We start from the raw sequence: 16,034 nt of genomic DNA, 5'->3' as shown, positions 1-16,034 counted from the left end.
GCATGGTTGATTAGGGATATTTATAAATAATTACCTATAACCAAAAGCATAGGACTTTGGTAGGGAATCCCATTCCAGCTTCCAAAGCTCCTGTATAACTCACTTCAAAACTGAATAATTATAAAAAAACTAACATACAAACACAATGTTCTTGCCATCAAATTACATTAAAGGTAGATTCACTCTAATTTTTAAATTAATGGAGCTAAACATAAATTTGCTATGTTGAGCACTTGTAAGACGGAAACAACACATGTGGATGTTGCGTCCTATAAAGTAACTTATAAACATTTTAAATAATATTTTATATACATGTCATAACACTCATAACTTAGTTGTAAATTTATGAGGAGGAGAAGTCCTTAAAGAAATATTTTAAATGCAATACATATGTATAAATAATTTTCTCCGACATTTAACTTTATATATATATATATATATATATGTATTTTATGATTTCATAAATGTTTAGGATATAACTTCATGGCTATTCATATAATTAGAAAGTTTTGTTTTTCTATTCTTAAAAAAAAACTGACTTTTTGATTGAATAAATGTGCTACTACTAAGTATATACTTGTTAGTTCATTGAACAGGTTTTACACTCAATTATAAAATAAATTGTTAGAATTCAATTATAACTTAACAAAAATATTTATAAAATACCATATAATTATTTTTTTATATTAAAAATTTTATTTGTAAACTCGACCAAGGCAATAAGAATAATTTGAATTGTTTTTTTTTAAATCAAATAATAGATAAGTTATGCTTAGTAATTAAATATAAGATAATTATTAGTACCAATAAAAAAAATATCAAATGTCATCTTATTGTAAATAGATCAATAAAACACTAATAGTCAAATTCTTTTAGTCAATGGTAATAATGGTCATTATAAGTATTAAGTACAGTGTTATATACTACACTGATTTATTCTTAAAATATGATAAATAAAACTATTTACGTTTTTATGATTCCTTTTAATAATTATAATACTTTTTTGAATCACAAAAAAATGTATGGAAATGTCAAAGATTTATATCGACTTGATACTGCAAAGAAATTTATGTTGAAACATTTGTAACGTTATAAATTTGAAAATACTAATACGTTATAATTATTATCATCTGCATTATATGGATATATAAATAATATATATGTATATACATGTATAATTCCTGAAAATTGCAAACACCAAAACCATCAAACACAACAATTCATTCTTAATCATGACGAAACCTGAGTATTTATAATATCTAAAGCAATCATCTTCTAAGAAGTGACAAATAATTATTAAAATATTAATTCATGCTTCAAAAGACTGACCTGATTTGCCACTTGGCTTTCCCCACCCTGTTAGGGAATAAGTGAGAAATAATTATTATGTATATAATAATTACTAAGAGGTTTACATTAGTTGCATAAGTATTTAATGTTAAAATCATTGATTAACTGTTATCTAGTATTTTATCTTAAAACTAATTATTGTTGTTAATAAATTTGGGCTGGTAATTAAAATTAATAAAGACCATTTTTCACATTGTGTAATACTAGAAATGTTAGCATTAATAACTAAGAATATTTTAGCCCTAAAATAATATTAACAATAAAGGTACATTACCATTCCTCCTTGAACTGTAAAAAAAAAAAAAAAAATTATGGAATTATCATATATAAGACATCACAATCATTATACAAACTGAAAAGCATATTTAAAAAATAAGCAAAATGTAAATACATTTTATAATACTTGCATAGTGACCAGATATTGTTTTTTGTAAAAGTCAGATAGGTATTAAATACCTACCTTAATGGGGAAAATAAGTGATAGGGAACAATTTTTTAATTAATAAATAAAACCTTTTAATTATTATCAACACTGATGAAAATTATGAATAAAAATAAAGGACATGTGTTTAGATAATATTAATATGGTACTCTAAATTTCCATTTTCATTTGTCTATATATTTTATTTGTTCGACTAAAAACTCATTCTGTGGATGCATTTGATTCAGGCAGACATAAAATGTATTGAACAGCAGATTTAACGTCAAATAAGGAACTTGATTTTCTTTTAAATCAGTTAACATTTTTAACTAAAAATTAGAATTAATAAACATAGTTTAAAACAATAGGATAAATTAATATCAAACAAATTTAATAAAACAGAAATTTTAACTTTAATCTATACAGTTTATAGTTTTTGTTTTGTTCTTTGTAGCTGTTCATGGATTCTAATAGCTAAAAATAATTATAATTTAAACAATATTATGTGATAATTTAACATAACTTTACATTTATATTAAACAGATTAATTGAAAATAAATAATAAGAAATATGATGTATACACTAATTATCACCCACCTAGAGATTACACCAATTCTTTCAAAGACTAAAAAGTTGTTTATACAATTTAAGCAGTATGCTTTTTTGATTAAATTATAAAATTAGAACAAGAGTAAGAAACACAATAAAAATCTGTACATTTTACAATCCAAACAGACTTAAAAATGTATTGAGGGGCAAGTACTAAAAACTTGGTACTTATTAATTGGGATATCTGGTCATACTATACTTACATTAATAAATATATTAGTTACCAGTTAAAGCTTAAAGTATATGAACAGACATACCTTCTACGGGAATAGGAGGTCCATCAAACGGAGGTTTACCCGGTCCTCTGTGGTCCTAAAATAAAAATATTAATATATTAGACATTATTATATTAAATGTATCAAAAAATTTAAGATTAGCTGATACACAAACAGATACTTGATCCATTTTTATTTTTTTTTGTTTTTATAGATAATAACAAAAACTACCAGGTCTAATAAAATAATATCACGTTCATTGAAAAATATACTTTGTCTTAATCAGCATAATTCTAGACCTAGTTGGTTTATAGTAACTTATCTTATATGTTTTTATACTGACTAATTAGAACCTATTGAGGTTGGCCTCTAAATTGATGTAACTTATACTGATATCCGTAAAGTAAATTGTGACATCCTAGTTTTAAAGTTAAATCTAATTGGCATAATCAGTAATCTTTTAAATTGCTATCAATAAATATTAATAAATTTAATTTTTTTCGTAAAATTTTCAGTGACTTCAAGTGTGTCTCAGTGGGATCATCTACCTACTTTGTTATGTCTACTAGAGTAAAACTTTCATTAACGGTCACCTCTATGTAACAGTTAGGTTTTTTGGTCCCATCAAGTATTATGTCATGTATTGTCACCTCGAAATAGCGATCATTATTTATGGTCCCTTCGGTGACTGTTAATTGGAAGTTTCACTGTATTTCTAATTGATATTGTTAGTTGATTTAAGTACTGTTATTTTAAACTTTTTGCTGATGATCTCGAAATATACAACATAATTTATAATATAAATTTACTGTTTTATACTGTAAGATCTAAATAGAATTTTAAAAATGGTAAATCTTAAATCAGGGAGTAAAAACCGGGTAACCGGATAAAATCGAAACCATTTTCAGACATAAAACCCAAAATTTCTGATCACGTTTTTACTTCCTGTCTTAAATAGTCTAAGTCTAAATATCTTAAAAATGCTCATTTCACCATAATGAAAGAAAAATCTCATGTCACTACATCATCAATAATAACAATTTTCTGGAGTTAAATACCATACGTGACCTTGGTATAACTTTTCAATTTAATCTTCTTTTTTTTTCACATAGAATAAGTATATACTTAAGCAAAAAAAACAGTTTTTTTTTTTTTTTTTATTAGATCAACAAAATGATTTCACAGTGAGGAATATCTATAAGTCCTTTATTATTCGTTGGTTCACTCAATACTATAATATGAATTCAGTCTTCTATTAGCCAAATAGAGAGAGACTTGAATGATTTACGAGTAAAAAGATTTGTATGTTTTTTGTTTTTAAAAATAAAATAATGAATTCAACTGAAAATTTTACAGTAAATAATCTATTAACAAAACTAAAATAGGATTCCCTCTCAACCTATTGTAAAATATGTCTGGGCAAATTATTAAATGGTGCCATATCCTCCAGTAGAACAAGTTTCTTTTTATGTATCACAATACTACAGATCATGTTCAATATTCCATGTTGATACTGGCTACTTTAATAATGCTCAACATAGTCACTTAAATCTTTTTTTGAAGCTAATATCTCTACTGAGATTATTTTCTTTATTAGTCTACCTGACCTAAAGCATTATTACTCAAATTATGAATTCGTTATAGTTATTGGTAATAGTATTTCATGTATTATTTTTATCAAAAATTAATCTACTTATGCCCTTATGGTGAATAATTTATTAATATATTATTATATATCCTGTACCTGAGCACTACCAACTGTAAATTCAAGTAAAATAAATAAAAAAACTGCAAAGTATATACTTATTGTGTCGAGTATAAAAATAGAATAACCAATGCTAATATTGTGTAATCTGAGTTTTATATATTGTTTATGGTGTTTGCCAAATATTATTTAATTTATTAGTCATCAAATATTGGTAAGAGGTGATATCCCTATAAAAATGTACATATACAACCTCGTACGTTATGTTCTTTACTTTGTTAAAGAACAACCAATTCAACGCAAAACTCTATCATCAAGACTAATTACACATGGCAAGGGATGCATAAAAAACTGTTCTTCACCAAACTATGTAGTATACACACACTCAACTGAGTATAGTTATTTACTTGACAAAAAATCAATTTTCTACCTGCATGAATGATGAATTATCTTGTTGACGTCTCCTCATCTCTTCATCTTGATGATGCATTCTCATGCTTAAATCTTCACTCTGTCTCCTGAAAATATCTTCTTCCCTAAGTCTCTGATCCTCTGCTTGACGTTCTTTCATTTCCCATTCCATTTTTTGCCGTTCTCTATCCATTTCCCGTTGGCGCAATTCTAAATAAATAATTTATATTTTAAAAGTTATTAAATAATTTAATGAAATATGGTAATATTTACGTTCTCTGAGCATTTCAGTCTCATGTTCATAACGAGCATATTCCATTTGAGCCTCTAATTTTTCTTCTTCCAATTTCATCTCACGTTTTAGCGCTTCTTCCTTTTGTTTATACAATTCAGCTAATTGTTTCCAACGAGTACCAAATTCATGTTCAAAAGAATTAGGATTAGCAAATCTTGGACCAGTATCTCTTTGTTTCTGGAAATCCATTGTTTTTTTGGGCAATAATTTATCAGGGAGACCATCTGAACTATCTACAAACTCATAAGTTTCAACTACACAAGGACGAAGAGAACTAAAAAAAAACATACATACATATTGTTGAAAAATAGATATTAAATTACAAATTAAATTCAAGTACTTATATACTGAAAAATAAAAAATGTTATTTCTACCTGGTCAAAAAAAAACAACCATCTGAACAACGTTTCAAAGCATTACTCGCAGCATTTTTACGTGAAAATTCAATAATGCCTTCACCAGTTGAATTACCTCTTTCATCTACCATCACTTGGCAACGTTCAATCTAAAAAATTAAATATTATTTAAAAAATAAATAAAATAAAAATTATGTAGACAACATACATCACCAAATATTGAAAAAGCATATTCTAGAAGTTCATTGGAAACAAACGGAGTAAGGTTTTTTACTTTGATAGCAGCAGCAATAGGGGCAAATCTAATTTTTAACATACGTCCTTTACGCATTTGACCATCTAATTCTCTTTTGGCTTTTTCAGCATTAGCACGATAATCCTATAAAAGTTAAATTAACATATAATATGTTTAAAAGTATGTTGTACCTGTTTAACATAACAAATCTTTATACCAATTTCTTATGAGTTTATTTATAGTTAATATAAGAAAAACAAAAAAATAATAATTTAATTATAATTTATATATCAAGCATTCAAAACATGTCTAAAATACTATATCACGCATGTGTTAAACAAATTATGGAATCCCCTTAATAATAATATTGATGATAATAGATAACAATAAAATATGAAAACAATCGTAACAGCCATAATGTTAGGAACAAGTTTCATAAGTGCCAATTAAATTGTCGCATAAGCCTAATTAAATAATTATTATTATTATTTTGTTGCTTACTCCATACAGCAACAGTCGCTTATTTATTATTTTCAAAATTAATGTGACTTACAATCAATTTTGAAGTTATTATCTAAACCATGTCGCTTTTGTCAAATCTTTAAATGGCAAAATGACATGCTTAGGTTTATATTGTCGGTTAGCCATTTTACAGATGATGCGTCAAAATTTTAGAAAAATTTTGATACCAATATCTCACATTTTCACCAAAATTATTATTATTATTACTAATTTTAAAAAAAAATAATTTATTTAAATACTTAAATTGGTTAAAAAAAATTTTTGCTTGAGCAGTTTATATTCTTATGGAAAAATTCAATAATAAATAAATTTGATCTAATATAAACTATATATTATATAAATTGTAATAAGAATCTGATGCATAGATTTGTTATGCATATGTAGGATAGACAACAAATACAACCTTATATTTATAACAATTCAATTTAAATAATTAAAACTAATAGCTTACCAATCTGATAAAGGCAAACATTTTTTCCTTGTTCAAAAAATTTTCAGAAACTTCTCCATAAGGTTTAAACATTTCTATCAATTCTTCTTCAGTGCAATCAACTAAGTTTCCAATATAAAGACGACACTGGCTGAGGAATTTTCTCTCAGTGGTATCAGTTTGTGGAAGCTCATGAGTTGGCCCCATAATTTGCATTAAACGTTCATTCCATAGAGCCTGAAAAAAAATATTAAAATAATATTTTAATACATATTATACTTCTTTTAATAATTTTGAATAACTAACATCAGCTCTGGTTAAACGATCATCTCCTCGATTAGGTGGACCACCTCTGAAAACACCTCCGCCTACACCTCCACCACGTCTACCGCCTCTTCCACTTTCAGAATGATTGCGATTGCCTCTATTCATTATATCATTATCTCCTTGATGGTTATCACCATGATTACTGTCATTGCGAAAATCTCCTCTTGGCTGAAATTAAATATAATTTTAATATTAGTTAATTGTTTAATTTAACCATAATAGTCATCTTGATGAATTGATAAATAATAATATAATAACAAAAAAAAAAAAAAAAAAATAATAAAAATAATTAACATTAAATTAGCCCATTACATAATAATACATATAAATAAAGCATTAATTGGCATCATTGATAGCTTACAATATATATGTTACAGTTGAAGTATTAAATTCTGTTATGAATTAATTAGATAGTTCATGAATTGCGTACAAATGTTAGTTTGATTTCCATTAATGTATAAAATAAATATAAATTTAAAATATTTTAATTATTCTAAGTCAAATTGTTTATTTATTTGTAGATGCAAAACTATTGAGGCATTTAGAATTAGAAAGCGGTTATTTATATTTGATACAGGTAAACAAAACAAAGACAAACGATAAGACATTGTGCTTGGGTAACCTAGTGTTATCAGCTATCGATGATTATATTTTGCACAATTAGATACATTAACATAAAGTTGCCAGATAATGTATAAAATAACTAGATAGTTTAAGTATAAATTATATACATTAACTATACATTTTAATTATTGTTATTCTAGGTATTTCATAAACTATCTAATTCAACACTTTATAATTTGTAACATATATACATAAATCAAAATTGTCTTTAGGATGGTATATTAATTACAGAGGCACAAAAAAAACAATATGATAATTAAACGTAAGAGAAGTAAGGGATAATAATTGATAATTCAAAAAATAAATTACATTAAGTACACAATAACTCAGATTTATAGATTTATCACACAGACTCAAAGATCTTGGTAGTATATATTTAAAAAAATCATCATGTTAAAAGAGTGGGTATTACATTATTTACTCTAAGAAATAACTAGGTTAATAATAACAATAATATGATAAGAAATATGATATGAATATAATAAGAATATTTGATAAATTTTTATTTTGATTTGTACCCATATTGTCGACACACGTATGAAACAATTCATTGTGTTTCCTAGTAGGATAATTTATTTTCTTTACCCTTTAGATTTCAATTATATGAATTGGCACAATAAAACCCAATATTTAGGTATCATAGCGTGGCGAAAGGAGATATAATGAATTATAATCATTGGTATCCACGTTTTCAGATAGGAGCGAAAGACAATTGCAATATAGCTAAATTTCATCTTTTTTCAAATGAACTATGTAGTCATCATAAAAAATGAATACCAAATATTAATATTCTTTCAGAGGTGGGTGGTGATGAAATAATTGTCATCAAAGATAATCAGAATGATTAGAAATATATCTCATCATAAAGAATAAATTAAATGTATAAATTATATATTAAAAAAAGAGTTTACATAAACTACTGATAAATCTTAAAAATTATAAGTGATCTAACTATTATACTTTTAAAATTTAAATATTCATATTATCAACACAAAATATAATAATATTAGAAATTACTTTTCTTAAAATACAACATTATTATTAATTATTGAAGAATGTATCCATGATGTCGACACACTTTAGAAAAAATTCCAAGTGCTTCCTAGTAGGATTTTACTTTACCCTGGTGTATCAATTAAATTAAATTAAATTGGCACAAAAATAACAATATTTATTATTTAAGCGTGGCGTCAGGGATAATAGTTGATATTTTTACACAAAATTTGATTATAAATAACTTTTACTTATCTCAGATGTATATTATTATCACATAGACTCAAAGATCTTGGTAGTATATATTTATAAATAATCATCATATTAAAATAGTGGGTATTAGATTATTTCTTTCACAATAAAAAATATTGGTTAATAATAACTACTACAATAAGTGATGGTTTTCTATGAGAAAAAAAATTTTTACTAATAAAAATAATAAAATTCAAACATGTATCCATATTGTCGACACACATATGAAACAATTCATTGTATTTCCTAGTGGGATAATTTATTTTCTTTACCCTTTATATTTCAATAATATAAATTGGCACAACAAAACTCAATATTTAGGTATCATAGCGTGGCGAAAGGGGTTAAAATAAATTATAATCATTGGTATCCATATTTTCAGATAGGAGCGAAAGACAATTGCAATATAGCTAAATTTCATCTTTTTTCAAATGAACTATGTAGTCATCATAAAAAATGGATATTAAGTTTCTCTATTCTTTCAGAGGTGGGTGGTGATGAAATAATTGTCATCAAATATAATCAGAATGATTAGAAATATATCTCATCATGAAGAATTATATATTAAAATAAGATAATATAACATAACAAAACATAATATGACAATAATTGATATAATCAAAATAACAAAAATTAAGACAGCACTTTTTAAAAAAAAAAAACTCTTATATTTGTATCCATATTGTCGACACACATATGAAACAATTCATTGTGTTTCCTAGTAGGATAATTTATTTTCTTTACCCTTTATACTTCAATTATATGAATTGGCACAATAAAACCCAAATTTAGGTATCATAGCGTGGCGAAAGGGGTTATATTGAATTATAGGCTTTTAAATTATAATCAATGGTATCCACATTTTCAGATAGGAGCGAAAGACAATTGCAGTATAGCTAAATTTCATCTTTTTTCAAATGAACTATGTAATCATCATAAAAATATAAAAACAAGTTTTTCTATTCTTTCAGAGGTGGGTGGTGATGAAATAATTGTCATCAAATATAATCAGAATGATTAGAAATATATCTCATCATTAAGAATAAATTATTTAATAAAATAACATAATATGACAATTAATGATAATCAAAATAACATAAATTAAGATATAGCATAATATAAAAAAAAAAATGGTTGTAAACAATAAAAAAAACTCTATTTGTATCCATATTGTCGACACACATATGAAACAATTCATTGTATTTCCTAGTAGGATAATTTATTTTCTTTACCCTTTAGATTTCAATTATATGAATTGGCACAATAAAACCCAATATTTAGGTATCATAGCGTGGCGAAAGGAGTTATAATGAACTAATAAATTATAATCATTGGTATCCACATTTTCAGATAGGAGCGAAAGACAATTGCAATATAGCTAAATTTCATCTTTTTTCAAATGAACTATGTAGTCATCATAAAAATATAAAAACAAGTTTTTCTATTCTTTCAGAGGTGGGTGGTGATGAAATAATTGTCATCAAATATGATCAGAATGATTAGAAATACATCTCATCATAAAGAATATACATAATACCGTAAACTTTTCTTTATTAAAACAAATCAGTTTCGTGTTATTTTGTCCTAATACAGTGGTTGTTCCAATAATTCGAAATAAAAAAACAAACATATTAATTTGTTGCAAAACTGATTTGTTATACAATTTAAATTATTACAAATTACATATCATTATAGAAAATATTTAATAAAACATAAAGAAAAACATGATATTAAACCCTAATTATTTATAAAATAGGCATAATAACTACATATGAAAAACACAAGTGATGCAACAAATAACATTTAACAGACTTCATACTTGAATATACAGCAAGATAAAATCTATGAACATAAATTGAATCTCATAATCAGTTACACGAATATTGTTGGACTATTGATCTGTTAATATACTCCATAAAAATGTCCTAATTATCTAGATATGTGGCCCATATAAGCAGTGAACGTTTTTCCTATAAGTATACATTTATTTTCATAAATGAAGAATTGTCCTAATTAAGCAGTTGTCCTTGTTAACCAGAGTTTCTATTAAATAGAATCGACAGCATATTAAAATAAGATAGTTTAACTTAACATAATATGATCATTAATGATATAATCGAAATAACATTAATTAAGCATAACATTCTTTAAAAAATAAAATTGTAAATAATAAAATACTCTTATATTTGTATCCATATTGTCGACACACATATGAAACAATTCATTGTGTTTCCTAGTAGGATAATTTATTTTCTTTACCCTTTAGATTTCAATTATATGAATTGGCACAATAAAACCCAATATTTAGGTATCATAGCGTGGCGAAAGGGGTTATAATGAATGATAGGCTAATAAATTATAATCATAGATATCCATATTTTCAGATAGGAGCGAAAGACAATTGCAATATAGCTAAATTTCATCTTTTTTCAAATGAACTATGTAGTCATCATAAAAAATGAATATCAAGTTTCTCTTTTCTTTCAGAGGTGGGTGGTGATGAAATAATTGTCATCAAATATAATCAGAATGATTAGAAATATATCTCATCGTAAAGAATAAATACTTAACTCAGATGTATATAATTATCACATAGACTCAAAGATCTTGGTAGTATATATTTATAAATAATCATCATATTAAAACAGTAGGTATTAGATTATTTCATTTAAGATAAAAACTATTGGTTAACAATAACAATACAATAAGAATTTATCTTCTATAAGAGAAATAATATTTGCTAATAAAAATAATAAAATTCAAACATGTATCCATATTGTCGACACACATATGAAAAAAATTCATTGTGTTTCCTAGTAGGATAATTTATTTTCTTTACCCTTTATACTTCAATTATATGAATTGGCACAATAAAACCCAAATTTAGGTATCATAGCGTGGCGAAAGGGGTTATATTGAATTATAGGCTTTTAAATTATAATCAATGGTATCCACATTTTCAGATAGGAGCGAAAGACAATTGCAGTATAGCTAAATTTCATCTTTTTTCAAATGAACTATGTAATCATCATAAAAATATAAAAACAAGTTTTTCTATTCTTTCAGAGGTGGGTGGTGATGAAATAATTGTCATCAAATATAATCAGAATGATTAGAAATATATCTCATCATTAAGAATAAATTATATATTAAAATAAGATAATATAACATAAAACGGTTTTAAAAAAAAAATGGTTGTAAACAATAAAAAGAACACTTATTATATTTGTATCCATATTGTCGACACACATATGAAACAATTCATTGTATTTCCTAGTAGGATAATTTATTTCTTTACCCTTTATATTTCAATAATATAAATTGGCACAACAAAACCCAATATTTAGGTATCATAGCGTGGCGAAAGGGGTTAAAATAAATTATAATCATTGGTATCCATATTTTCAGATAGGAGCGAAAGACAATTGCAATATAGCTAAATTTCATCTTTTTTCAAATGAACTATGTAATCATCATAAAAAATGAATACCAAGTTTTTCTATTCTTTCAGAGGTGGGTGGTGATGAAATAATTGTCATCAAACATGATCAGAATGATTAGAAATATATCTCATCATGAAGAATAAATTATATATTAAAATAAGACAATATAACATAACATAGTATGGCCATTAATGATATAATTGAAATAACATAAATTAAGATATAGCATACTTTAAAAAAAAAAATGGTTGTAAACAATAAAAAAAACTCTATTTGTATCCATATTGTCGACACACATATGAAACAATTCATTGTGTTTCCTAGTAGGACAATTTATTTTCTTTACCCTTTAGATTTCAATTATATGAATTGGCACAATAAAACCCAATATTTAGGTATCATAGCGTGGCGAAAGGGATTATAAATGACAATAACTATTTCACTTTTTAAATTAAATATTTTTCACCCAAAAATGAAATATTATTAGAAATTACTTTTCTTAAAATACAACATTATTATTAATTATTGAAGAATGTATCCATGATGTCGACACACTTTAGAAAAAATTCCAAGTGCTTCCTAGTAGGATTTTACTTTACCCTGGTGTATCAATTAAATTAAATTAAATTGGCACAAAAATAACAATATTTATTATTTAAGCGTGGCGTCAGGGATAATAGTTGATATTTTTACACAAAATTTGATTATAAATAACTTTTACTTATCTCAGATGTATATTATTATCACATAGACTCAAAGATCTTGGTAGTATATATTTATAAATAATCATCATTTTAAAAGTTTTTGATTATTTTCTAAAAGAAAAAAAAATAAGACATATGTTTTCATAACTTCGACACACAAATGAAACAATTTTGTTTCCCACACTCCGCTCCACGAATGAAATAATCCGTTTGTGTATGCAGACTGACAGCAGCGACTGTTATCGAGGTCCTGTTTCCCCATTATGTGCTATTCGGTTTATATTATGATTTATGAGTTTATGACACACTATATAGTATATACTATATATACTGTGTTGCCGACCATTAACGGTTGTGATCATACAACGTCGAAAGATTTTGAAAATTTAATCGTAAATAATTAACGCTAACTTAAACATTTGGTGAAAATTTCAAGTATTTTAAGTTTTTGAATTACAGCAAAATATAAAAATCGATTTTGTCAAAAACCGATTATGCGTAAAAATTCCAAATCTTAAAAAAAACTCATAACTAGCTTTAAAATTAAAATATAATAAAATGCTTATGAGATGCCCTAGATAATTTTCTTAACTTTAAATTGTATAAGAGATCATTTCGCTCCAATTTGAAAAAAATAATATGGTTATAGTCATTATCATGTATGTTAAATGTTGCTATGTTGCGCATGGGTTATAGAGAGAAATAACAAATAATAGGCTGGCATCCTCTTAACTACCAATCAGATGCCCCGATTGAAAAACATTTTATAAATCTTATATAATAGGTATTCATGTACCTATGTCATTACTCATCATATTTATGTTATACCTATAATATTTTTATACTTCTAATTATATTAGGTATATATCTATAGAATGGTCAGTTTTCCAATTACGGTTTATGTAAATTAGCTACATAAATGTAACATAAGTATTTAGAGTTAATTCTTAAGTCTCAAAAGGATATATCAGCATTTTTAAAAATGGGATTCATAGTCCTAATTATATACCTTGGGTTGTTTGTGAACTTATCTGTTCGATTTTCAGGTAGGTAATAGATATATTGAAATAATAATTTTATAATAACACAGAATACAGGATATATAGAAATTGAGTTGTTTTTTAAAAAATTAAACACAATTTGACATCAAATAATATATTATTTGTATGAAATATAAGTTGTAGGTAATAAAATAAAGCATTACCTAAATATATTGTTTTTTCCAATTTTCAATACATCGCCTATTGAACAAGTTGGAGGGGAACTCTAGTTAAGACAACAATTAAACAATTGTATAAACACAATTAATAACCTACGAATTTAAAAATATGAAATATCCCGATATAAAAACATGTGGAGTTACGCCATAATAGTCTATTCAACCATTATATCAATATAGATTTCGTAACGATACTTGATACCAGAATGACTCGAAGGTGAACACACCGATAGTATTTACAAAATAATTCTAGCACCACACGATGGATATTATTACGGATGGTCTATAGCAGTCCGACAAAACACTGTCTTGCACTTTGGAATCCGTAATACATTTGTTTATAATATAGATCAGGGTGCAGAAAAAGCACAAGAACTTAATAATATTTTATAACAACATAATATATAATTACCATATTGTTGTCTCTTGGCGGACCACCTTTGCGGTCTCTATTCGGTCCACCGTACGGTTGAAAGCGATTGCCTCTTCCACCGCGGCCACCACCGTGGAATTCTTCTTTCGGCTTGTGGTTGGGACTGGGGCCATGGTGTGCGTTTGGCCCGTTTAACGAAGTGTCACTGATCTTCTCGTCTTTGATTTGCGCCATAGCGTTCGCTACACGGTATTGAGCCAAATTTTAAGAATCGAACGAATTCACAAAGCTGATTCGATGTAAGACTGTCAGTGATGCCTAAGGGCAAAGTTGAAGCGATCAAACAAATATAGTAAAATGAAGAGGACAGAGGAAAGATGAGGGACGAGAATATGATACTTCAAGAGTACGATTGTACGATGTATGGACGGGTAGAGGGCCGATTGTCAAATAAAATGGCCGACCACAGTTGCAGAGTAAAGCATAAATACATAGACGGAGTGGTGCGTATGGTTTTTTTATAGATGGTCGGAGGGTGGGTACGGTGTACGTTTTCAGACGGATGAAGGAAATGACGCCGTTGCCGGTACAGTATTGCCAATGGTACACGGGATTCGGTTATTTTTCGTGAAAATAACTGGAAGAAAAAATTATATGAAGCGGGGCATCCTTACATCGAATACATATATTATATTGTATATGATGATCTAAGGCACGGTCTTATATAATATCTTCGAAGACCGTGATCTAAGGGTACATCGTAATTCGTAGTAATTTATAGTAGTTATGTAGTACAGAATAAAAGAATATATGTATTACTCTATGTTGTAGGTTGAGTCCGACACATCGGCTTTCTCCATGACCAATTCATAATATTACATTCCGATATGATCTATTACGCGGTCTTGATTATTCGTGAACACATTCTTTTTTATACACATTCGTACGTAATTTATTATGATAAGAAACTTTGACGAGTAGATGCCAAGCACTGTAAATAATTATATGTCTATGAGCACCACAAACTATTTTTTTTTTTATAGATATTATGTTATTTCGTGATAAACACCCGACATCAAAAACCCGCGATATTTAAATTTTAAATCTGTTATTTTCAATAAAACAGAAATGTATTCTATATTTTTACTTTGTATTTCATAAAATACTTGTTTAATTATCTCTGTTAAGGAGACTGAAGCATACCATGTTTTAAGGATTAGTGTTTAGGCATTTCATATAACATGTACATTTTAGCTATGTCAATGTGTGCAGTGGTGTTCCCATGAATTTTTTTGAGAGTATACTATATCATCAAATACGCATGTATTATGGATTTATGGGTATACGCAGTTACCCATAATATTGAAAAAAAATCTTGAGAGTATACGGCGTATATGTAGTATACCCTATGGGAACACCCCTGAATGTGTGAGAAGTAAATGAACATTAGTGTGTATAATCTATTATCACATTTTCACGACGAAATTTGAATTCCCAGGTTTACGATAATAATCAAAATAAACCATATTCGTCGAAAAAAGGTATATTAT

The 16,034-nt window shown here is 26.5% G+C and overlaps 1 protein-coding gene and 7 non-coding genes across 12 annotated transcripts in view; all 8 read right to left on the bottom strand.

The window, feature by feature from the left end:
• LOC132921208 (hrp65 protein-like) overlaps nt 1-15,005 on the bottom strand; it is a 28,246-nt gene extending 13,241 nt beyond the window's left edge. For 4 of the 5 annotated variants that reach the window (XR_009660839.1, XR_009660838.1, XM_060984085.1 and 1 more), the window contains exons 1-9: nt 14,524-15,004; nt 6,856-7,044; nt 6,571-6,786; nt 5,571-5,741; nt 5,381-5,511; nt 4,985-5,280; nt 4,731-4,921; nt 2,638-2,692; nt 1,625-1,638 (exon numbers count right to left, since the gene is read on the bottom strand). Coding sequence is in view for 3 of the 5 variants with exons in the window: in XM_060984085.1 (XP_060840068.1) it covers nt 1,625-1,638; nt 2,638-2,692; nt 4,731-4,921; nt 4,985-5,280; nt 5,381-5,511; nt 5,571-5,741; nt 6,571-6,786; nt 6,856-7,044; nt 14,524-14,718 (1,458 nt within the window). In the remaining 2 variants the exon portion in view is untranslated. Of the gene's footprint in view, nt 1-1,329; nt 1,357-1,624; nt 1,639-2,637; nt 2,693-4,730; nt 4,922-4,984; nt 5,281-5,380; nt 5,512-5,570; nt 5,742-6,570; nt 6,787-6,855; nt 7,045-14,523 lie in introns of all 5 variants that reach the window. The other variant, XM_060984083.1, reaches the window with a different exon arrangement.
• On the bottom strand, nt 8,184-8,273 carry LOC132923580 (small nucleolar RNA snR60/Z15/Z230/Z193/J17). The gene has a single exon (XR_009661233.1). It is a non-coding gene; the product is annotated as a small nucleolar RNA snR60/Z15/Z230/Z193/J17 (small nucleolar RNA).
• Nucleotides 9,116-9,205, bottom strand: LOC132923576 (small nucleolar RNA snR60/Z15/Z230/Z193/J17). The gene has a single exon (XR_009661229.1). It is a non-coding gene; the product is annotated as a small nucleolar RNA snR60/Z15/Z230/Z193/J17 (small nucleolar RNA).
• On the bottom strand, nt 9,602-9,692 carry LOC132923578 (small nucleolar RNA snR60/Z15/Z230/Z193/J17). Its single transcript, XR_009661231.1, has one exon. It is a non-coding gene; the product is annotated as a small nucleolar RNA snR60/Z15/Z230/Z193/J17 (small nucleolar RNA).
• LOC132923581 (small nucleolar RNA snR60/Z15/Z230/Z193/J17) lies at nt 10,084-10,174 on the bottom strand. The gene has a single exon (XR_009661234.1). It is a non-coding gene; the product is annotated as a small nucleolar RNA snR60/Z15/Z230/Z193/J17 (small nucleolar RNA).
• Nucleotides 11,118-11,207, bottom strand: LOC132923574 (small nucleolar RNA snR60/Z15/Z230/Z193/J17). Its single transcript, XR_009661228.1, has one exon. It is a non-coding gene; the product is annotated as a small nucleolar RNA snR60/Z15/Z230/Z193/J17 (small nucleolar RNA).
• LOC132923577 (small nucleolar RNA snR60/Z15/Z230/Z193/J17) lies at nt 11,697-11,787 on the bottom strand. Its single transcript, XR_009661230.1, has one exon. It is a non-coding gene; the product is annotated as a small nucleolar RNA snR60/Z15/Z230/Z193/J17 (small nucleolar RNA).
• On the bottom strand, nt 12,142-12,231 carry LOC132923573 (small nucleolar RNA snR60/Z15/Z230/Z193/J17). Its single transcript, XR_009661227.1, has one exon. It is a non-coding gene; the product is annotated as a small nucleolar RNA snR60/Z15/Z230/Z193/J17 (small nucleolar RNA).
• Nucleotides 15,006-16,034: the final 1,029 nt, after the last annotated feature.

The sequence above is a fragment of the Rhopalosiphum padi genome, chromosome 2 (genome assembly GCF_020882245.1).
Source record: "Rhopalosiphum padi isolate XX-2018 chromosome 2, ASM2088224v1, whole genome shotgun sequence".
NCBI classification, from domain to species: Eukaryota; Metazoa; Arthropoda; class Insecta; order Hemiptera; family Aphididae; genus Rhopalosiphum; species Rhopalosiphum padi.
This window is presented reverse-complemented; position numbering and strand designations above follow the sequence as displayed.